The sequence below is a fragment of the Tachypleus tridentatus genome, chromosome 12 (assembly GCF_004210375.1).
Source record: "Tachypleus tridentatus isolate NWPU-2018 chromosome 12, ASM421037v1, whole genome shotgun sequence".
Taxonomy (NCBI): Eukaryota; Metazoa; Arthropoda; class Merostomata; order Xiphosura; family Limulidae; genus Tachypleus; species Tachypleus tridentatus.
In genome coordinates this window covers 53,296,850-53,322,258 of record NC_134836.1, presented here as the reverse complement: position 1 = coordinate 53,322,258, position 25,409 = coordinate 53,296,850, and the positions used below count along the sequence as shown (strand labels likewise).

Here is a 25,409-nt window from a genome sequence, read left to right as displayed (position 1 = left end):
TTTACACTTCTTTATAAGTGTTAGGTATTATTTTATCAATATTTAACTTATCTTTTATCCTTGTTTATAGGTGTTAAGTATTATTTCATTAATTCTTTAACTTATTTTTCATCCTTCTTGGCCCGGCATGGCCAAGCGCGTTAAGGCGTGCGACTCGTAATCCGAGGGTCGCGGGTTCGTATCCTCATTGCGCCAAACATGCTCGCCCTTTCAGCCATGGGGGCGTTATAATGTGACGGTCAATCCCCCTATTCGTTGGTAAAGAGTAGCGCAAGAGTTGGCGGTGGGTGGTGATGACTAGCTGCCTTCCCTCCAGTCTTACACTGCAAAATTAGGGACGGCTAGCACAGATAGCCCTCGTGTAGCTTTGTGCGAAATTCAAAAAAAAATTCACCCTTCTTTATGGGTGTTAGGTATTATTTCATTATTTTTAACTTATTTTTTACACTTCTTTATACGTATTAGGAACCATTTTGTTAATTTTAATTTAGAAGTGTAAAAATAAGTTAAAAGTTAATAAAATAATACCTAATACATATAAGGAATAATAAAAAATAATTAAAAATTGATAAAATAACACCTAACACCGATAAATAAGAGTAAAAAATAAGTTAAAAATTAATAAAATTACACCTAACACTTATAAAAAAGTGTAATAAATAAGTTAAAGAATTTATAAAATAATACCTAACACCTACAAAGAAGGGTAAAAGTTAAGTTAAAGAATTAATGAAATGATACCTATTACCTATAAAAAAAGAGTAAAAATAAATTAAAAATTAATAAAATAATTCCTAACACCTATAAAGAAAGATTAAAAAATATGTTAAAGAATTAATGAAATAATACCTAACACTTACAATGAAGGATAAAAGGTAAGTTAAGGAATTAATGAAATTATAGCTAACACCTACAAAGAAGGGTAAAAGATAAATTAAAGAATTAATGAAATAATACCTAACACCTATAAAGAAGGGTAAAAAATAAGTTAAAAATTAATGAAATACTACCTAACCAGTACAAAAAAGGGTAAAAGATAAGTTAATAAATTAATGAAATAATACCTATTACTTATAAGAAAGAGTAAAAAGAAGATAAATAATTAATAAAATAATACCTAACACTTACAATGAAGGATAAAAGGTAAGTTAAAGAATTAATGAAATTATAGCTAACACCTACAAAGAAGGGTAAAAGATAAATTAAAGAATTAATGAAATAATACCTAACAACTATAAAGAAGGGTAAAAATAAATTAAAAATTAATAAAATAATTCCTTACATCAATAAAGAAAGATAAAAAGTAAGTTAAAGAATTAATGAAATGATACCTAACACCTATAAAGAAGTGTAAAAGATAAATTAAATAATAAATGAAATAATACCTAACACCTATAAAGAAGAGTATAAAATAAGTTAAAGAATTAATGAAATGATATTTAACACCTTTAAAGAAGGGTGAAAAATAATTTTAAGAATTAATGAAATAATACCTAATACTAAAAAAATATACTAATGTTAAAGTGTATTGAAATGTGATTATATTTATTTAAGAAAATGATTTTGTTAACCTAAGTTTACAGATTTTACCATATAGTCGGAATCAATATACTTTTAGAAATTGTATTAATTAATAATTATTGGTGCAATTCATTTGTTAAACTTGTAAATTATTACACAAAAATGATCAACCAGTAATTTTTTCTTCTTATGGAGGAAAAATATTTGATCAACATATTATTTTGCTTTAAGTGTTTGCTGTAGAAGTTTCCAAGCAAATCAGTGGTACATTTTTGGACTTACAACCATAAATTCCATGGTTCGATACCACTTACAGAAAGAACACAGAGAGCCAGTTATGTCCTTCGGTGGCTCTGTGGTTAGTCTAAATGCTAATTACTCTCAAAATTAGATTAAGATTTTTTTTTTTTTTTACGGTAGGCACAGCACATTAAGCTCTTTGTTTATCTTTGCGTTTATCAACAAATAAGCGCTATGCAGAAAATTATTAATGTTTTCTTTAGATGATAAGATCAGATTTAGGACGTGCAAGAACGTAGAAACTTGCCATGAAAAATGAAGTGTATATCCATTTTGTACGATAAATCAAAGGCTAGATCAAAATGTAGTTTAGCTAGAAAACTTTAATTTGTAAATTCTCTTTGTTTTTCTAACATCTCTTCCATGAAAATAGGTTCAAGAAGAAGCTCGAATCATTTGTTCAGTCTTTGAATTCGGAGGAAGTCTTGTTTAAGAAAGAATGAAGCAATCAATAAAGTTCGCATTTTTGTAAAGGTTTTAAGTGTCATAATGTTGGACCAAAAGTCATATGTATGAAATTCCCTTTTTTCTCTCCTTGCTCATGTGTTCGATTTTCGAGATCTAGCGCCAGGGATTCTTTCGAAATCCAGACATTCATTATTCATAAGGAACTACACTTGACAGTACCTTTCACTCTGTGTAGCATGTGGTTATTTATATTCACTGCTGTTACCACAGGGCCAAGTGCTATAGGAGTGCGTTACTGGCTGAGAAGAACCTTGGTCGACGTTATTCACATTAGAACTTTAATTACTTTTTCGTGTCTCTGTTAAAGGTTAACTTATCATGGATTAGTGTTTTGATTCATCGGTATAGGTGGACGATACTTACTTTAAAAAGCTTTAAATAAGTCGTTTTTTTTTTTACTTATTTATCAAAAATTATGTGAGAAATTTCAGTTCTTTAAATATTTATATACATCTTGTCCTATATAGCTTCGAAAGTCGAGCAAAATATGGATCGGGATTTTCTTAGAAGATTGGATATTTTCAGAAACTATAAAAGCAAATATAGCTTGAAATAATGAGCAGGACAACTCGGAAACATTTAAATGCTTTAAGGTTTTGTTTGTTTTGAATTTCGCGCAAAGCTACTGAGGGCTATCTGCGTTATCCGTCCGTAATTTTGCAGTGTAAGACTAGAGGGAAGGCAGCTAGTCATCACCACCCACCGCCAGCTCTTGGGCTACTTTTTTAACTAATGAATAGTGGGATTGACCGTCACATTATAACGCCGCCATGGCTGAAAGGGCAAGCATGTTTGATGTGACGAGGATTTGAACCCGTAACCCTCAGGTTACGAGTGGAATGCCTTAACCACCTGGCCATGCCGAGCCAGATGATCTAAGTAAATAGCAACTGAAACCTATATTGCTTTTCCATTATCCATATTCTGAGAGGCACGGCATGGCCTGTTGATGGTTAAGTTATATATAAATATATATCCTAGAATTCAAAGTTATAAGTAATACTTTTGTTGCAACTCTTTAAACTGAACGCATTGGAAGAGAACGAAGTTCGCATTAAGCATCATAGTGTTTTCACTCTTAATCAGCGAATAGTGAAGCAAATATTGATATTTCAAGTTGAAGCCCACAAACAAGTTAATTTTTTTAATTAATGTTCGTCTTGAATACTGTTTGTTTGCTTGAAAAATGATGAATTTTATTTATTTACGTACACGTGACATTTATTCTACTTCGATTCAAAGTCCTGACAACAGAGGTTAACAGCAGACATTTTAGTACTTTAAAACTGGTTGGTACATGCTTCAGCATAGACGAATGAAACCATCTTATGAAATAGGTAGCAGTAATTAACCCCAGATAATAAGGCCCAAATTGTTCAGCAGTAATGTGATTTTGATTTTCTATAGCGTGGCCGAGCTTGGCCAAGCGTGTTAAGGCGTTCGACTCGTAATCCGAGGGTCGCGGGTTCGAATTCCGGTCGCACCAAACATGTTCACCCTTTCAGCCGTGGGGGCGTTATAATGTGACGGTCAATCCAACTATTCGTTGGTAAAAGAGTAGCCCAAGAGTTGACGGTGGGTGGTGATGACTAGTTGCCTTCCCTCTAGTCTTACACTGCTAAATTGGGGACGGGTAGCACAGATAGCCCTCGAGTAGCTTTGTGCGAAATTCAAAACAAACAAACAAACAAACAAGCAAAGCCGCATCCGGCTATCAGCTGAGTCACAATAAAGATAGGCAATCGTGTTGCTTTGCTCTTAACAACAAGCATAGAAACAACAAAAACAAATAAACCAGATGACAAAGATATAATGATATCAGACGACATGTGACAACTTTCCAGTGGAAAACAAAATAGTATGGGTCTACCGAAGTCTTTTTTATAGTTCACTTTATATACACTCAAACTATTTTGCTTCTTAAACTAATTTGTCTTGGGTTTTCCGTTAGAGATTGTAGGACTAAGAGTGCAGCTGTATGATTGATTAAATATTTTAAAGCAGACATTGGTAAAATACATGAAATCAACACATGGCTATTACTGATGGCAATATCCAGTTCTGCTATTGCAATTTAATTTGAAATGACAAGTAACGTAAAGTTATCATTACAATAACATCGGTTGCAAGAAGGCGGTATAAAACGGTCACCTCAGTTTTGAATGTATGAAGAAAAAGTCAATTGTTTTAAAATTAAAAATTAATACTTTGATATTATGAATGTCCTTTATTGTTAAAAGAGAGATTAGAAATAAATCTTGTTTATTTCTTCGGAGGTCAGAATGCTGGATAAAACGGACTTATGTATGGGGTCAAATGATCAAATTTAATTAGTAACAAAATTGTAAATTACAAAATGTGCTCTCAATAGGGATCGGAACGACCTTGCACATTGATTACATGCTCTCAATATGGATCGGAACGACCTTGCACATTGATTATATGCTCTCAATATGGATCGGGACGACCTTGCACATTGATTATATGCTCTCAATATGGATCGGGACGACCTTGCACATTGATTACATGCTTTCAATATGGATCGGGACGACCTTGCACATTGATTACATGCTCTCAATATGGATCGGGACGACCTTGCACATTGATTATATGCTCTCAATATGGATCGGGACGACCTTGCACATTGATTATATGCTCTCAATATGGATCGGGACGACCTTGCACATTGATTATATGCTCTCAATTGGGATCGGGACGACCTTGCACATTGATTATATGCTCTCAATATGGATCGGGACGACCTTGCACATTGATTACATGCTCTCAATATGGATCGGGACGACCTTGCACATTGATTACATGCTCTCAATAGGGATCGGGACGACCTTGCACATTGATTAGTTAATTAAATGGTGCAAACGCAGAGAGAGGGAATGCATCTTATCCAAATCTGTTTATTGTAAAGTAATAACAGTTGAACTTATCTTTAGACCACCTACATTCATGGTAAATGAAAGCCAAAAGTAACAGATGATATCAAGGGGGGGGTGCTGTTTTATCACATGGAACTGTTTTACGTCACTTTCTTCTAGTTGGCTATTGTTTTCTCTCGTTGATGTCAAAACTACTAATATTATTTGCTGCTATTTTTACTTGTGAACGACCAATGAAATGTAAGGTAAACAGCCAGCAACACCCATCGTCAAACCGTTGCATTTATTTTGAATTGATGAAAATGTGGGCAAAAAGATTTCAATTAACAGACTCAGAAATTGATAAAAATAATTGGTAGTAGTACTAAAAGTACAGGTTTTGAGGAAAAATGTAAAAATATTGCTACGATGAACATCAGCTCGATCATAGTAATCTACATATTGCAAAACAACAACGTTATTTAATTATTTGTAAAAATAATATTATTTTAAAAGTAAATTTAAAAACAAAATTGGAATATTGATGTCCAGGTTCGTGTATATATATACGAGCAAGATAACCAGTTTTATTTTAGATATTTAAAAATGAAAGCATATTGCACCTGAGCTTTCAGGTCGATAAAAGGCCATATGTATTTCTCATAAGATGTCATAACTTGAAATAGTCTCATTTCTTTCGGTAAGAGACCGAAAGTTGTGCTCGTCTAAAAAAATTACATGCTAACACAGTTCAACTAATATTTAAACATATGAAAGAAATCTAACATATTAATAAGTTACAATAGTCGTAGTTGTAACATATTAATTACGTTTAACATGCTACTTTAAGAGAAAATATAGCGTCAGTTTTACCTCAGAAACTTCTAAGCCTAATCGGTACTGAAAATACAGAAACTATGACCTTACAAAAACATAAGCAGGCCTTCTTCTCTCTCTTCTCTGGATATAATAACTTCATTAGATATTAGAAACAGGAGAGAAATGATTAATATTACATACAATAAACGATGGTATAGTTTTTTTTACTTTGAAGTTATTTAGCTAAAGTATCTTAATACCTAAGTGTTATTACTTATAGACTTAAGCAAAACGTTGTTTGAAATAATTATTAAAGCGCAAAACATATTTTAGGGATATGTACATTAATGACGATTCAAAGTTACTTCAACATTAAGATTGTTAGAGCAACCTTTTTATTGGTCTTCGCTTTTCATTGATTAGAAAATAACAACAACATTTCATGTTTTACATTGTGCTCAAGTCTTATAGTCATCTAAATAAGATGGCTTGGCTTTAAACGATGCTTATGGTTGTGCCTTTTGTGCATCCTAAATTAAATACCTTGGTAAAGGAAGAACTGCTCCTTGCAGATTCTAAACACATGAACACGTAACTCACAAAATTAATTAATTCAGATGATTGGTATTCTGCTATGATAATAATTTCAGGTCAAAATGATTTTTCCTTTATCATACTGAAAATAATTTAGGTGAGGATATTGAATAAACCTTCAATCTATAAATAATACGAACGATACAGCTATTATAACAACCAGACTGAAAGGAAAATCTTTTTCTCTCTAATAAAATTGAAAAAACAAATACACGAACAATAACCTAACGTTAAGTACACGTACACATACAGATATCTAGAATTAAAAATTAAACTAACGAACATTTCAAGGCAAGAATTTTGGAAGTTCCTGTTCATAATTTAATACATTAGCACGATGCTATCGACAGAAGAAGTCATTGAAATGTATAAATACTTCGTATATCATCGAGTCAGTTTTAAAACGCCAGTTTTAATTTCTAAAATTATTTCCGAGGGTCGCGGGTTCGAATCCCCGTCACATCAAACATTCTCGCTCTTTCGGCCGTGACGGTGTTACAATGTGACAGTCAATCTCATTATTCTTTGGCAAAAGAGTCGCCCAAGAGTTGGCGGTGAGTGGTTAAGACTATCTACCTTCTGTTTAGTCTTACTCTGCTAAATTAGAGATGGCTGCCGTGTAGCTTTGCGTGAAATTCAAAAAGAAACAAACAAACACTTCATGCTAGACGACATTTAAGCCCCGGCATGGCCAGGTGGTTAAGGCATTCGACTCGTAACCTGAGTGTCGTAGGTTCGAACCTCCGTCACATGAAACATGCTCGCCCTTTCAGTTCTGGGAGCCTTATATTATGTGACGGTTAATCCCGCTATTCGCTGTTAAAAGAGTAGCCCAAGAGATGGCAGTGGGTGTCAATGATTAGTTGCCTTCCCTCTAATCTTACACTGCTAAATTAGGGACGGCTAGTGCAGATAGCCCTCGTGTAGCTTTGCACGAAATTAAAAAAAACACAAACAAGCAAACTAAACTTTTTTTTGAAACGAAATTATCACATGATCTTTTCAAAAACAAAATGATTACTTGTACGTCGTAATCACTTTGATAAAAAGTAATTGTTCATATAATTAATATAACGAAATACATAGAGTAATTGTTAAAGTAAGAATTAAGATAGAAATTACGGAATGACATTCAGAAACTAAGTAACTAAAGCTTAGCCTCCTAGGTGGTAGAGCTGTAAGTCTACAGATTCACAACGCTAAAATTAGAGGTTCGATTCTCCCGGTTGATAGAGCAGATAACTCAGCGTGGCTTTGCTGTAGAACGAACAAACTCAAATACACTAATTAAAACTTGTCCATAAATAAAGGTGGGATGAACTACAGCCACGTTGGATTCATTGTAGATAACACATTTCATTTATTTCCGTATCGATCAATGTGTTAAGGTGCTTTGTCAGTTTAAAATACTAATTATCTATGTGAAATTAATCATAGGATGACTACAGGGACTGGTCAAGGATAAACTGATGAAAATATTAACAAATAAATTACATACCCCGATAACACCATCGACATGCACACGCATATATATATATAGATAATGTTATGTCTAATGCAGAAGATATGCAGCTCCATTAGTATAGCATTACTGGTATAATATTACTATATTACTCTTTTTGTATCAAAGTGAATAACTGTCTGCAGTTATAACAGTGCTACACTGACGTTATAAAATCAGGTGATATACAGTTTAGTCCGCCATATTTAACGTCAAGTGCTTACGTTCATCTTAGATGAAAAATGACAAATTTGTCTTCTAATATCAGGTTACCTTACGCTATAAATCATCTAAACAATGTACATAAACAAAGATTTATCGACAGAATGAATAGCCCCAGACATTCCTATCCGTATCTCTTGCCAAAGGCGATGCTTACTTCATTGACAGCATGTTAAGATTTACCCGAATTTGCATTGATATGGATTGTTGTTCACTGCTAGAGGGAAAAGTCTGATGTTCAATAAGACGGAATTATGATGTCCGCGTGATGACGTCTCTACAAGACATAACGAATAAGTTTCTATCTCTATTTACATTTAATGAATTCACATGAGATATTCAATTCACATATACCTGAACAATTATAACATTTAGATTGTAGTAACATAAGTCGTGACTGTTAAAACCCTTACGGTAACTTTATATTTTTTATGTTATCAATAATGTCCATCAATTTGATATTTTTGTTCCTTTAAACAGACACGAATCCAATTAGTCCTTACCTGCTATCCGGTGTTCAGTTACTTTCATTTCTGTCTTTAGGTTATTTGGATTTCATTTCATCTATTATTCTACATAATTTGTACAGGATTTATAATAGTGTTTAAAGTGTATGTTAGTATATATGTTAAACGTTACCTATTCAAGAAAACAAAGCGTTAATGCCAAAAACACTCATTACGTTTGAATGAGAAAGATGGAAGGAAAATATGCATTGCCAAGTTTTTAACGAAAGATTAAGGCTTAGCAAACTGTAGCTTGTACATGTACAGTCAACTGTAAAGTAATAATACAACAGCATACGTGTAAGTGTACATACGTTTACGGTTATGTCTCGTTTCGCTAACGAACACTGTTGAGTGTGTCTGATCTGGCTAACTGACTGGACGTAACCGAGTAGTTTGTATGCTGAGACTTGGACGGAAGTTCCAAGGTACAATATGTGACATCGCTAAACACGTTCCGCTGTGGGTTCGTATTTATAAAAAAAAAGTTAACCATTTCAAAGACTTTATATCAGCGGATGCAACCGACTGGCTGCTCTCCTTCTGTTTATTTTTTCCATTACGATCTTAATTGTTATCTGGATGGGGATAACCTTATCAGTGTCATAAAAGAAAAGGAACTTGGTATTAACGGTTGATCAGTCTCTTTAAACTGTCCAAACAGTGTGTTGTTGTTAGCGGTAGGGCAAATAGGACTTTAGGTAAGGCGGTAAATTTCAGTAATTTTGAAAAATAAAGCCTTAAGATATATGAAGGATAAGGGCTGGCTTTAATCTTTTAAAAAAATGTGTTCAATAGTTTGAATTTGGCTTAGAGGATGGAACCGCCGAGATAGTCCAACAGGTCTCTTGATGTTCCAAAACATTATGTAATGTGGCTTGGGGTGAGGCGGTACTTTTGTAAGCTGAGAATTCTTACACCCATTTGGCTGGCCAAGTCAACATGTTCGGTAATGAGAGTTCGAACTTACGATCCTTAGATTGCGAATCGATCGCCCTGACCACGTGAAAATTAAGAAGGGTTATGACTTAACTCAGGGGCTATCTGATCTGGACGTTTTACTTGAGTGTTGTTCTAGTTGGAAATTTTGAGTTCCATCTAGCAGCGGACTTACAACGCTAAAATCCGGGTTTCGATACTCGTGGTGGGCAGAACACAGATAACCCATTGTGTAGCTTTGCACTTAATTAAAAACAATCAAACAAAACAACCTAGCAGCGGTTGAGAGGTCTTAATTACCTTTGAAACTTAATTGAGAAATTGGAATGCATAAGAATTATTTGAATGGTAAAGATTATATAGAAGGCTTATATCCTAGTGTTAAGCTTAACTACTTCATAAGACTAGAAATAAGCACAATGTCATGTTCTTTATAGTATAGAGATATGTAAAACAAAATAATTAAGGTATTAAGATGCTTACTAATTAATCCTAATTACCTTACTATGGACTTACTTCAAGTGAAACAAATTGCTTTTATTAGCTGTAATTATTGAGTATTTCTTCCATTGTTAACATTCAGGAAATGACTGAAGTAGGAAGCTAGGCTTCTATCGTTACGTAACTATAGCATCTGTTACAGATCCAGTGAGGATTCGGTTTTCTATTCATATGAGCAACACCAGAGAGGCTGCATTCTATGATAGCTGTTATTATTTGTGACAAACACCTGGGCTCTTAACAAGAGAATACAAAACTATACAGTGAGAAGAAAACGTTTTTACGGTAAATATTATTTCATCTTCGACAACAACAACAACAAAAAAGGGTAAACTTACGTTCTTTCAAGCTCTCGACTTCTACTTCATAGCTGAAAATAAGTTCTAGCTGGTTTATTGAAACAATAACACTTAACAGGAACAAACCAGCCATTCTCATTTGTTTTCAGTGTCTTGAAAATCTGAAGTAGAGTTCTTGATTTATAGGCTACTTTTTTTTGAGGAGTTTTAAGAGTGGTATATTGTCAATATAAGAGAAAGAGATTCATTTAACCTTTCTTTCGTGAAAGCTAATTCAACCAAATTATTATTCCAGATTTTCCTTAAGATAAGCACATCTGATTTGCTAAATAAAGTTTGGTGCTACAGAGTTCTTCAATGAACCGTCTGTCTCACGCAACATCTTTGCTAAAAATACTGTTTTCGTGCCCAGAGTGACAGCTTGAGAAGGCAAGCGAATGATCGATTTACCTATAGAGGGCGTGGTGTTCATTGTGGTCTCTTTATGTCCTGGATGTAAAGTCCGAACATAATCTAACCTGTTTGATAAAGAACATCTAGTTAACTTTTAGAATTGGAAGCAAACCATGTTAACTGCTCATTTCCATAAAACAAAATATGTGTAGAATAATTATCTGTGTATAGAATCGCTTTACTCTTCGTAGTCAGGCGGTATCAGTGATGATAAAAACAATATGGTGGAAATAAAGATGTGTAACATTGTATGAATGATTTTTTTATCTTAAATTTATTATTCTTGAAAGAAAACTTTAGGAAGAAGGAATCACACAATACATTATTGGCAATAATACATCGAATACAGACAGTCAGTCATTGTTTTCAGCGTTAAGTCGAGTACAAACAGTCAATCATTATTTTTAGTGTTAAGTTTAGTATAGATAGTCAGGCATTGTTTCGCAGTGTTAAGTCGAGTACAGACAGTTAAGCATTGTTTCGTAGCGTTAAGTCGAGTACAGACAGTCAGGCAGTGTTTGTAATATTAATTTGTGTGTAGACAGTCAGGCATTGTTTTGTTGTGTTAAGTGAAGAACAAACAGTCTGTCATTATTTTTAGTGTCAAGTTGAGTATAAAAAGCCACTCATTGTTTTGTTAAGTCAAGTTTAGGGTGTCAGTCATTATTTTTAGTGTTAAGTACAGACAGTTAAGCATTGTTTGTAGTGTTAAATCGAGTACAGACAGTCAATCATTATTTTTAGTGTTAAGTACAGACAGTTAAGCATTGTTTGTAGTGTTAAATCGAGTACAGACAGTCAATCATTATTTTTAGTGAGTTCTTAAGCTGAATATAAACAGTATGTTTAGGAAATTCATAACTTCAGAATGTTCACTTCATGTTGTTATTTATAGCAACTCACTGAGCAGAAGACACTGCGTTCATTTAAAAATCTTCTACGATTTCTGTGTTTGTTACACAGCAAAGCCACGTTGGGCTATCTTCTGCGTCCACCACGAGGAACTGAACTCCGGCTCCTAGCGTTGCAAGTTCGTAGGCTTACTGTTGTCCCACTGAGGGACAAAGTGTGTATCAGTTTTAATTAAATTATTTTGTGAGAATACTTTGGTATCCTCATACTATTTGGCTGCATTTCATTCCATAGTGTTTTTATTTTTCTGCACAATAATAGAAAGAAAGATAAAACTGACACAAATTTTGGTTAAGTTTCCAAATTTTCTCTTAATGCAGCAAGTATTTTGGAGTTTTGAAAACGTAAACAAAGTTTGCAAAATGAAGCAAAGGGTGTGGTTTCCCAGTAAAAAAAAATATTTAATTTTATATTATAAATAAAGCTGTTGTTGTTATTTTGAATTAAACACAAAGCTACACAATGAGCTATCTGTGCTCTGCCCACTACGGGTATCGAAACCCGGATTTTAGCGTTGTAAGTCCACAGGCATACCGCTGAGCCACTAGGGGGGCATAAATAAATTGAAAAAGTCGATTGCAGTCTATCCAAATGCTTTATTGAATGTGCGCTAATTCTATTTTTAATGTACCTTTTGTATGCAAAGAAATATTCTTTCATTAAACAAAATACGATGTAACAGGGTTTAGTGGTAGCAAGAACCGAGTAAATTGGATTACTCCAAGATGTTGTCGTTTTAAAAATGTATAACTGGAGATTACAGAATTGTTCACTTTAGTTTTCTTATTAAAGATATGTATGAGCTGTATACCTAACGTTCATTTATTTTTCTCTACGAAATAACGTGTGCTATTATTAATATACTGGTTAAGGACGAAATATATATATCTGTATTAAAACGTATAAAAAATACGTACCTTAAAATAACAAATTACGAAATGTTAATTAAATACACGTTTCTACTTATTTTTAAATCTATATTCATCAAAATATTCTCACTTTATTCGGTGAGTTGTGCCACAAAATTCGCCTCCTCTATTTTACAGTGAGGTATCATTGGTATTAAAGCTATAGATATTCTGGGGTGTTTCATAAATTGTACTTGTTTAGACATTATTTGCCATTCAGCATAGCTTTTTTCAACAGATAATGTTCTTTACTCTGCTAGGAAAAGTCGTTTATTAGGCTTAAGCAGCCAAAATAAGAACAATAGAACTAATTGGGTTTCCTAAGTACACTATACATTACAGATCGTAAGTTCACTCTTGTCGAAGAAGTATTTTGATAGAACAAGTGCATGTATTAACTGTATATAATCTTCTATTCGTTTCTGCTATTTTCAATAGGTTTAGTTTGTTTCAATATATCTGAAGTTTGTTACTTTAGAAGAGTAGACATTAAAATATAAGTTATTAATTAAATAGGCCAACATTCACGGGCGAATATAACATGTCTCTGCCATTCAATCCAAAAATGCCTAATTTTGACACCCGAAAAATATTTAAAAAATATAAAAAAGAATCGAGAGCTGTTTATATCACTTCTTGTGGCCTGCAAAAGTGGTATATTTTTAGCAAGTCCTATGCAAGTTGGGTGATATATAAATGAATAGTTCACAAATACTCTAAACTGTACTATTCTTGTTGAAGAACTCAGTAAAAGGAAAAAAAAAATCTAAAGCTGTATGTATCTCTGAGTGGGATTTGCGAAGAGGATTTTTACACTAGATCCTCCGTAAGTTACTCGTAATATAACTATGTAATTGATAAAAAGTCTTAAAAATCATGCTTTTTGTAACGTCTTGACCTCTCTATAATTGCTAAAAATGGACTAGTGTAAGACCTTTGTTTGTTACTGTGTGTCGCCTAGTCGAAGGTGGGCTAAGTAATTGACCCACATCTCTAAAATTATGCGCTTATGATACCCATAAAATGAGGAAATATGAGCACATACCACAGCTTTTATGTATATGTATGGGGGTCTGTAAAAAATATATCTTTGTATCAAATCCCATGTAAATTGGCCGAAATACGACGTAGTAATTATAAAAAAAACCCACTAAAATTATGACTTTTGTTGTAACCTGACTCCCTGTAATTACTAAAGATGGGCGAGTCCCTGAAAGTTTGTTTCTAAATGTTTATAACCTGTACAAAATCCCATGTACACTGATCAAAATATGGTCGAATAATTGAACAAAAGCTTTAAAAATATGCCTCTTCTAAGCTTTGAACCCCCACTCCTCACTCACATAAAAATATCGAAAATAGACAAATTCAGCTTTATTTATGTCAGTGTGTTGGGTATATGAAATTTTATATTTGTGACAACGTTGAGTTTCATTGCTATAAATATAACCACATTTGGTCTATATTTGACTTTTGACCTCATAAAATCCTTTAAAAAGGCCTATATAACAAAGTAACAAGAAGGCTGGACGTACTTTGAGAAATGATGGGATGGCTGTTGATAGGAAAGTGTTTGAAGGCAGAGGAAGAGTGAATATAGAAACAGACTATCTCTCTATGGGGTTTCCGTCAAACCACATGTTCCGAATGTATTAATAGCTCCAGTTTGAGATATAAATTTGGGCAGAATACAAACTTAGTATTGAAACAAAGTTTATGCTATTTGTTGTTGTTCTACATCCAGTTAATATAAGAGAAAACCATGTGTGCGTTGAACGCAATATGTACATATAGGGTTATATCTATTGTTGTAAGGCCTAGAATGGCCAGGTGCTCAGGCAGTCGACTCGTAATCCGAGGGTCGCGAGTTCGAATCCACGTCGCACCAAACATGCTCGTCCCTTCAGCCGTGAGGGTGTTATAACGTGACGTTCAATCCCACTATTCGTTGACAAAAGAGTAGACCAAGAATTGGCAGTGGGTGGTAATGACTAGCTGCCTTCCCTGTAGTCTTACACTGTTAAATTAGGGACGGCTAGCGCAGATATCCCTCGTGTAGCTTTGCGCAAAATTCATACACAAACAAACAAACATCTATTGTTGTGCCCCTCATTGGCACAGCGGTATGTCTATGGACTCACACCGCTAGAAACTGGGTTTCGATACCCGTGATGGGCATTGTGTAAATTTGTGTTTAATTATAAGCAAAGAAAATCTATTATTTTGATGTGTATCGGATAATTCTTACAATATGTGTCTAACTTAATCATGTCAGGAGGAAATGTGGTGGTTTAACTTTCTGTTAAAATATACAGTAACATTTGACGATCTTATACGTACTACTAATTATGAACATTTAACTATTAATTTAAATGCATTAGATTCAGAAAATCTATCAAATACTTTAAAGTGCTCAGTACTACATAAATAAAGATGGCTTTTTGGAGCTTTCTAGGAAACACGCACACACACTGTACGTGCATATTATAGTTATAATGAGTTACAATTGAATCAACTGACAAAAGCTTTTAATGGCAAAACGTGACCAGTTGTAGCGGTAAAACGAGAAAGCGTTTAGGGATTACATTATTAATTTATGATATTTATGCTAAAAATTATAATTAAACACATTTATATTATAATTGTTTTATCTTCTATTAACAATGGCCCGGCATGGCCGAGCGCGTTAAGGCATGCGCTCGTAATCTGAGGGTCGCAGGTTCGCATCCGAGTAGCTCTAAACATGCTCGCCCTCCCAGCCGTGGGGGCGTTATAATGTGACGGTCAATCCCACTTTTCGTTGGTAAAAGAGTAGCCCAAGAGTTGGCGGTGGGTGGTGATGACTAGCTGCCTTCCCTCTAGTCTTACACTGCAAAATTAGGGACGGCTAGCACAGATAGCCCTCGAGTAGTTTTGTGCGAAAATTAAAAAAAAAACAAACAAACAAACTATTAACAATAAAATAGCTTATTGGGTACGCCATCTATAAACAGCAAAAACACACACAAAAACAAAATAAAAGAGCAAAAAGAAACTTTATTGACGAAGAGCACACTAAGATGTTGTAAAAAAATAAATAGAATAAGCTGGTAAATTGTATGTGTGTTAGTATTTTTCTTATAATAAAGCCACATCGGGCTACCTGCAGTAGGGCGATGTAAATACGCAAATATATGTATTGGTACATAACAGAAATCGAAATGACACGCAGTAATAAATTAGCTCAACTCTTAGAGTCTTACTCTAGTTTGCGAATAAGGCTTAGCTGACATTATGTGGAACTCGTGTTCCTAAGAAGGGTTAACTGGTTGACTCTTTGTAAGAGTTAGATAAAGTAGAAGAGAGATGTAAGAAATAATATTAATGGTTGTTGCTGCATGAAATATAAGAAATAAGTAAATAATACGTTAGTTAATTAGTATCGTTTATACTTCATAAAACTGCTAAGGCCTGGTATAGCCATGTGGTTAGGGCGCTCGACTCTCACTCTGAAAATCGCAGGTTCGAATCCCCGTACCACCAAACATACCCGCCGTTTTAGCCATGGGAGCATTATAATGTGCGGTCAATTCGTCTATTCGTTGGTAAAAGTGTGTGTGTTTTCTTATAGCAAACCCACATCAAGCTATCTGCTGAGCCCACCGAAGGGAATCTAACCCCTGATTTTAGCGTTGTAAATCCCCAGACTTACCGCTGTAGTAGCGGGGGGCGTCGTTCGTAAAAGAGTAGCTCAAGAGTTGGCGGTTGGTGGAGATGACTAGGTATCTTCCCTCTAGTTTTTCAAAGCTGTTTGTTTGTTTTGAATTTCGCGCAAAGCTACACGAGGACTGTCTGCGCTAGCCGTTCCTAATATAGCAGTGTAAGACTAGAGGGAAGTCAACTAGTCATTACAACCCACCGCCAATTCTTGGGCTACTCTTTTACTCACGAACAGCTGGATCGACTTTCATATTATAACCACCCCACAGCTGAAAAAGTGAGCATGTTTGGCGTGACGGGCATTCGAACCCGCGAATTGCGAGTCGAGTGCCTTGGCCACCTGCCCATGCCGGGCCACATTGTCAATGTTAAATTAGGGACGGTTAGCGCAGAGAGCCCTCGCGTAGCTTTGCGCGAAATGTAAAACAAACCAAACCAAAACTGATAAATGCGGGTGTTGTGAGGACTTTAACTACGTACCAATATTTGTTTCCATGCATTGCCTTATAATTTTTTTAAACCTCTGCATACATTTTTAATGTGTCTTTCGTCTGTTAGATTTTTATATTTATTTATTATAAACTTTACTGATTTCTTGTTTGTCTTCAGAGCAAAGTCACAATAGATTATCTGCTGTGCTCACGACGGGGAACTGAACTACGGACTTTAGCTTTGTAAGTCCATAAACCTACCTCAGTTCCGCCGTCAGACTGCTACAGGAAACAAGAACAACATCCCATTTCTTCTTTTTTTATCTATATAGATACGTTATGTTACCATGGTTTTTTTGTTCCTATGTCATTTATGTTCACAAACATACGGAACAAATAAATTATCTAGTAGGAATAACATTTGTTTCTCACAAAGTAACATCTTGTAAAGAGTCACCTTGTTTTGATTTTCGTATTTTAAGCTACACGTCCACAACAACAACAAAAATTAACGACACATCTTATGTAAACTAATATTCGCTCTGCAATCAAGATGGGCTGTTGTTACAGAGAAATATTATTTATACACATGGCACGGCTTTCAAAAATAAGGACATATTTCGTTTTCTGATTTTACAGATTTCTAAAGCGTTTGGTGAAAAAAAAACATTTATGTTTTCAATGCCAACTACGCGTAACGTGTTTCACACTTTTAGCTACAAGCAAACATAAATTATTAGCCTCTGTCTTTCTTTTCAAGATAGCTTCAGTGTGCTAATTTTTGAAACTTCAATTTGTGCCCACGAAGATAATTCCATATTTGTAAAAAAAGAAAATAAAAATCTAACAGGAAGTAAAATCGTCTTATTATCTTAATGCTTAAATCTAGGATGGAAAACAACAACAGTATTTGTTGGCATGGTTACCCGATATTATACCGCTTGTCGTTATCGGCCGATGACAGGTATCTAAATGTCCATTGGAACTGGATTTCTCAGTGGACGGCATCTTATGTAAAACATGGGGTTTAGCCGATGGATTCAGGTATAGATTTTTTTTCGACTTTTAAACCACTGACCGCAGATTTGACAGTCAGGATTGTAGTTTTCTACTGAGTCCCGAAAGTTGCAAATTGGTAAGTCCACAGACAATAGGAATCATATTATGCATATATGGCAAACGTTTGTGTACATTTATTACGTATCGGTTGATTAGTTACTGTGAAGACTGTGAAGCCGCAGCAACGAATTTAGAAATGTTTAGTTTATGTTAGAAAGTGTTCGTTGTTTTAAAGTGTTACATTAACGTTTCTCTCATATTATATTTGATTAAATGAAGTAAATACTAATAAATATTTTAATTGTTTGTTTGTTTGTTTTCGGAATTTCGCACAAAGCTACTCGAGGGCTATCTGTGCTGGCCGTCCCTAATTTAGCAGTGTAAGACTAGAGGGAAGGCAGCTAGTCATCACCACCCACTGCCTACTCTTGGGCTACTCTTTTACCAACGAATAGTGGGATTGACCGTCACATTATAAAGCCCCCACGGCTGGGAGGGCGAGCATGTTTGACGCGATGCGGGAACGAACCCGCGACCCTCGGATTACGAGTCGCACGTTTTACGCGCAGTATTTTAATACATCAAGTAACTTGTAACGCAACAGCACGTTAGAAATATATGGGGGTATTTATAATATGTTGTTTAAACCAATTTTTGGGCTTTGAACACATATGCTTTAATTGTTTGTTTTTTTAATTCAGCGCATAGCTAATTTAGCAATATAAGATTAAAGGGAAGGCAGCTATTCATCACTATCCACCTCCAACTCTTGGGCTACTCTTTTACTAACCAATAATGGAATTGACCGTCACATTATATCGCCCCCAAGGCTGAAAGGGCAAGTATTTAGTGCGACAGGGATTCGAACCCGCGACCCTCAGATTACGAGTCGAGCGACCTCATCGCCTGGCCATGCCGGGCGTGTATTCCTTAATATAAGAACAATGCTTTAGCATACATATATTAAACTATGATACAATAATTAATATTTCTTTTTTATCTTATTTTTTTCACAACAATTGCAAAGCGACTGGTTGTTTAGGGCCTCCAGCTCTTAACATTGTAAAATATTTCGATAACCAAATCTGCCATATCGTTACGAGAAGTGATGGATTATTGAAAAATACGTCACAAAATCAGTGTTATCCAACTATTGGTATGATGTAAAACAATGCTTTTACAGGAAAGGCGAAAAAAAAGTTTAGTATTGTAATTTCATAGGTCTAACAATGGTGTAACGTAATAGCAATAACAAAGATGTGCTTATACAATGGTACAGGGTAGAAGGATTTGCGAATCGAGTTGCGGAGGTAGTTATAAAAAAATTATTGTCAAATTGTTGGAGTAACTTAGTGATACTGAAAAACAAAAGAAACCACCAAAGGATGGCGATTGGCCGTTATTATAAAGAAATGAAAAACTACAAAGAATTGTAAAGAGGACGTTATAAACCGTAATAAAACGATTAATGTTCCTACAGTGATGAAAACGGAAACTTAATGAATAAATGTGTTTCATAATTGGATTTCATAAATTTTTATGCAGTACTTTTGTGAGAGAATAACGAAATATGATTAGCGCAAATCTATCATAAAAAGTAAATTATAAGCTCATTACAAGAGATGTGATTAAATACTCTCGTTAAAATAAAATTAGTCTGCAAGTGACCACAAGAACAGAACTGGTTTGTTTTGAATTTCGCGCAAAGCTACTCGAGGGCTATCTGCGCTAGCCGTCCCTAATTTAGCAGTGTAAGACTAGAGGGAAGGCAGCTAGTCATCACGACCCACCGCCAATTCTTGGGCTACTCTTTTACCAACGAGTAGCGGGATTGACCAGAACATTGTTACGCCCCACGGCTGAAAGGGCGAGTATGTTTGGTGCGACGGGGATTAGAACCTACGACCTACAGATTACGATTCGAGCGCCCTCACCACCTGGCCATGCCGGGCCACAAGAATAGGAAATGATTGTTTTATTTTTTGGAATTTCGAGCAAAGCTACAAGAGGGTTATCTGCACTAGTCGTCCATAATGTAGCACTGTAAGACGAAAGGGAAGGCAGCTAGTCATCACCACCCACCGCCAACTCTTAAGCTACTCTTTTACCAACGAATAGTGGGATTGACAGTCACAGTATAAAGCCCCAAGGTTAAAAGGGCTAGTTTGTTTGGTGTGGCGGGGATTCGAACCCGCGACTCTTGTAGAGTGCCTTAACCACCTAGCATTGCCGGGCCAATATTGAAGAAGTAAACAAAGGTAAGAAAAGGAAACCGTAAAATACCATCATTTGTTTACTAACATTCAAGTCAATGAACCTATTGTGTCTTGTATAATAATTATTAAATACATTATGTAAACAAACACTGTTGAAAGTGCAGTCAAATTGTTTGTATCACATAGAGGGTGAGTACGTCATACTGAAAGGATTTTGGAACAATGTCATATCGCTACAGCTCATTTCGCCACTTTCGATTATTTTTTAGTTGACGAACGTGCATTTGGACAATAATAGCGCTGAAGCAAAAAGATTTATGTAATGCTGTCGTACCCAAAGCACACCACTGCTCCTTCCATATGTTCCATAATACGTCTAGTGTACTAGAATGGATCATTTGTGTTGGGTTTTTTGCGTCCTTTAAAAAAAAAAAACGCACAAATGCATAGGCGCTACTTTCGACCACTTTAACGGCACGTATTCGTATTGAAGATCACGATTTCACGTTTTATTCTGTAGGTGCTTGAGGTGTATGGCAGTTAAATGTGAAGAATGACTGGAAGCCTTATCTTGGTTAACCCATACCATGTATGTCTTGTTTACAGACGGAGATCCTATTTATCGTTTTACATACTATTGTCTGAGACTCGTGGACGACGTGTGTCTATGACCGATGTGTTTGTAGATTCTCACATGTTACACAGTTGTAGAAAGTGGTGTAAGTCTCTTACTGGATGGTGCTAGTGCACCAAGTTGATCCATTTTCCTCTGTTTTTTAATACCATGGTTAGGGTTAATAATGAAGTAAGGTTTATTGTTTATTGTTATATTACCTATGTTGTGCCCACCACAGATATCAAAAACCGGTTTTTAACCATACAAGCCTTCTGACATGCTGCTGAGAGGTACAGAAAATATCACTGTTTTGGAAATTATAAATTCCCGAGCTGGTAATTCTCAGACCATAAAGACATGATATATTTTACGTCCAAATGGGCTGTTACATACAATACATTCTGAAGGCACCAATCGACTTACAAACTTCAAACAATGTTAAAATATACCTGTTATACACTCGGTTCCAGCCTAACGGTGTAGTAACAGTGGATATCACATGACTGGCTGATTTGAATATTCAAAATCGTTTTTATATAATGTACTTTTGGTTCTGTTTCACTAAATACCTCTAAGTGGACTCAGCAGATATCTCTATGTGGCTTTGTTGTAAGAAAACATACGCGCTAAATAACATATTCTTCAATTTACAATAGAATTACACCCATAATTGTACATAATAGTGTTTCAAACACACCGACTTTCATTTCACAAACATAGATACATTCAATTCAACTTGTAATCCTTGAGGTGGTGTTTAAACAAAATATAAAAGTATTAACTAAGTTTCTGAGGAACCTTGAAGATAAGTTACAGAAACATACACTGTTTACTATAATATTTAAAATTTAAACGGCAAACCTTATTTTGAAAATAAAACAACAACAACAAATAATTTTGTTTATATAATGGTTTGGTTTGTTTTGACTTTCGTGCAGAGCTACACGAGGGCTATCTGTGCTAGCCGTCCCTAATTTAGCAATGTAAGACTAGAGGGAAGGTAGCTAGTCATCACCACCCACCGCCAACTCTTGGGCTACTCTTTTATCAACAAATAAGGGGATTGACCGTCACATAATGACCTCCCCACGGATGAAAGGACGAGCATCTTTGGTGCGACGGGGATTCGAACCCGTGACCCTCGGATTACGAGTTGAGCGTTCTAACCACCTGTCCATGCCGGGCCCTGATATAACGGAGTATAGGAAAAAAAAACATTTGTTTTGTGGTTAAAATATAAAAGAAAAGTAGAGACAAAATTACTGTTGTCTTTTTATTTACATAATTAACTCATTATGTATAAATATATATGAATTCTCATTAATCCTCTCTGGAATTAGAATTGGTAAATGTTTTGCTTTATCAGGAACTCTAACATCTAAAACAGGTATACCAAAATGTTATTCACCGGCTTTGTCTTCTGTTGATTCTAGAGCCAAGTAAATTTTTCAGAATTCTAATTTTTGCCGAGGAAAATCAAGAGAGAATCCTCAATAGCTGCGGCACTTGAAATTCTTTTAGGAAGGATGAGAGTAAATTATTATATATGAGGCCTTATTATTAACTATTAGCTGAAGCACTCGTCTGTTGGACGGGTGAAATAAACACCCGTGTGTAACAAAGGATAGAAAATTATCCCTCTATTTTTTATTAACATAATAAGCATTAAAAGTGCAATAAAAACATAAATCTCAAATATATACTGTTTCTAAACATTCTATGAATATGAAATTAGTTGGAGGGTTAAACCTTTTCATGGCATCCTGTATTCACCATTTGAAGTTGTGCTCATTCGATAGTTTTCCGATATGGCTTTCTTCATGTCATCCTGTATCGCTATGTGAGGTTGTGCTCATTCGGTAGTTTTCCGATATGACCTTCTTCATGTCATCCTGTATCACTATGTGAGGTTGTGCTCATTCGGTAGTTTTCCGATATGGCTTTCTTCATGTCATCCTGTATCGCTATGTGAGGTTGTGCTCATTCGGTAGTTTTCCGATATGACCTTCTTCATGTCATCCTGTATCACTATGTGAGGTTGTGCTCATTCGGTAGTTTTCCGATATGGCTTTCTTCATGTCATCCTGTATCGCTATGTGAGGTTGTGCTCATTCGGTAGTTTTCCGATATGGCCTTCTTCATGTCATCCTGTATCACTATGTGAGGTTGTGCTCATTCGGTAGTTTTCCGATATGGCCTTCTTCATGTCATCCTGTATCACTATGTGAGGTTGTGCTCATTCAGTAGTTTTCCGATATGGCCTTCTTCATGTCATCCTGTATCGCCATGTGAGGTTGTGCTCATTCGGTAGTTTTCCGATATGGCTTTCTTCATGTCATCCTGTATCGCTATGTGAGGTTGTGCTCATTCGGTAGTTTTCCGATATGGCTTTCTTCATGTCATCCTGTATCGCTATGTGAGGTTGTGCTCATTCGGTAGTTTTCCGATATGGCCTTCTTCATGTCATCCTGTGTCGCTATGTGAGGTTGTGCTCATTCGGTAGTTTTCCGATATGGCTTTCTTCATGTCATCCTGTATCGCTATGTGAGGTTGTGCTGATTCGGTAGTTTTCCGATATGGCTTTCTTTATGTCATCCTGTATCACTATGTGAGGTTGTGCTGATTCGGTAGTTTTCCGATATGGCCTTCTTCATGCCATCCTGTATCATTGTGTCAAGTCTAGTGTTAGTGTTGATTGCTTAAGAAATATGGAAAGGTATCAATAACACATACACATATTACGTTTATTTATATAACTTAGATGAAGTCCAACCCCCTTATGACCTTCCTTATGTCAGCCTATATCACCATGTAGAGTTGTGACGAAATTAGAGTGGAGTTATTCCATCCTTCACCTTCTGTGGAAAAAAAATTATATTACGTCAATTATATCATTGACGCTAAAGATGGGACGTTACCAGAGTACACTGATTCCATATCCTTATTGGACCGCTGCTATAGGTGTTGAAAGGTGAGAACAAATAGACACGAATTTAATTTTATATATTAGACTACTATAGGGTACGATAGGTATGAACAAACAGACTCAAACTTACCTGTTTATATTAGAGTATTATAAGAATTAAAAGGTATGAACAAACAGACACAAACTTATCTGTTTATGTTAGAGTATTATAAGAGCTAAAAGGTATGAACAAACAGACACAAACTTATCTGTTTATGTTAGAGTATTATAAGAGCTAAAAGGTATGAACAAACAGACTCAAACTTATCTGTTTATGTTAGAGTATTATAAGAACTAAAAGGTATGAACAAACAGACACAAACTTATCTGTTTATGTTAGAGTATTATAAGAACTAAAAGGTATGAACAAACAGACACAAACTTATCTGTTTATGTTAGAGTATTATAAGAGCTAAAAGGTATGAACAAACAGACTCAAACTTATCTGTTTATGTTAGAGTATTATAAGAACTAAAGGTATGAACAAACAGACTCAAACTTATCTGTTTATGTTAGAGTATTATAAGAGCTAAAAGGTATGAACAAACAGACTCAAACTTATCTGTTTATGTTAGAGTATTATAAGAACTAAAAGGTATGAACAAACAGACTCAAACTTATCTGTTTATGTTAGAGTATTATAAGAACTAAAAGGTATGAACAAACAGACTCAAACTTATCTGTTTATGTTAGAGTATTATAAGAGCTAAAAGGTATGAACAAACAGACTCAAACTTATCTGTTTATGTTAGAGTATTATAAGAACTAAAAGGTATGAACAAACAGACACAAACTTATCTGTTTATGTTAGAGTATTATAAGAGCTAAAAGGTATGAACAAACAGACACAAACTTATCTGTTTATGTTAGAGTATTATAAGAGCTAAAAGGTATGAACAAACAGACACAAACTTATCTGTTTATGTTAGAGTATTATAAGAGCTAAAAGGTATGAACAAACAGACTCAAACTTATCTGTTTATATTAGAGTATTATAAGAGCTAAAAGGTATGAACAAACAGACACAAACTTATCTGTTTATGTTAGAGTATTATAAGAACTAAAAGGTATGAACAAACAGACTCAAACTTATCTGTTTATGTTAGAGTATTATAAGAACTAAAAGGTATGAACAAACAGACTCAAACTTATCTGTTTATGTTAGAGTATTATAAGAACTAAAAGGTATGAACAAACAGACTCAAACTTATCTGTTTATGTTAGAGTATTATAAGAGCTAAAAGGTATGAACAAACAGACACAAACTTATCTGTTTATGTTAGAGTATTATAAGAGCTAAAAGGTATGAACAAACAGACTCAAACTTATCTGTTTATGTTAGAGTATTATAAGAACTAAAAGGTATGAACAAACAGACACAAACTTATCTGTTTATGTTAGAGTATTATAAGAGCTAAAGGTATGAACAAACAGACTCAAACTTATCTGTTTATGTTAGAGTATTATAAGAGCTAAAAGGTATGAACAAACAGACTCAAACTTATCTGTTTATGTTAGAGTATTATAAGAGCTAAAAGGTATGAACAAACAGACACAAACTTATCTGTTTATATTAGAGTATTATAAGAGCTAAAAGGTATGAACAA

General features: G+C 34.8%; 1 protein-coding gene across 1 annotated transcript in view; it reads right to left on the bottom strand.

Annotated features, from left to right (window-relative positions):
- Positions 1-10,917, bottom strand: part of LOC143233338 (nephrin-like) — a 113,603-nt gene extending 102,686 nt beyond the window's left edge. Inside the window, exon 1 of the mRNA XM_076469484.1 lies at positions 10,583-10,917. Within this exon, the coding sequence (XP_076325599.1) occupies positions 10,583-10,682 (100 nt within the window). The 5' untranslated portion in view covers positions 10,683-10,917. The remainder of the gene's footprint in view (positions 1-10,582) is intronic.
- Between the last annotated feature and the right edge of the window lie 14,492 nt (positions 10,918-25,409).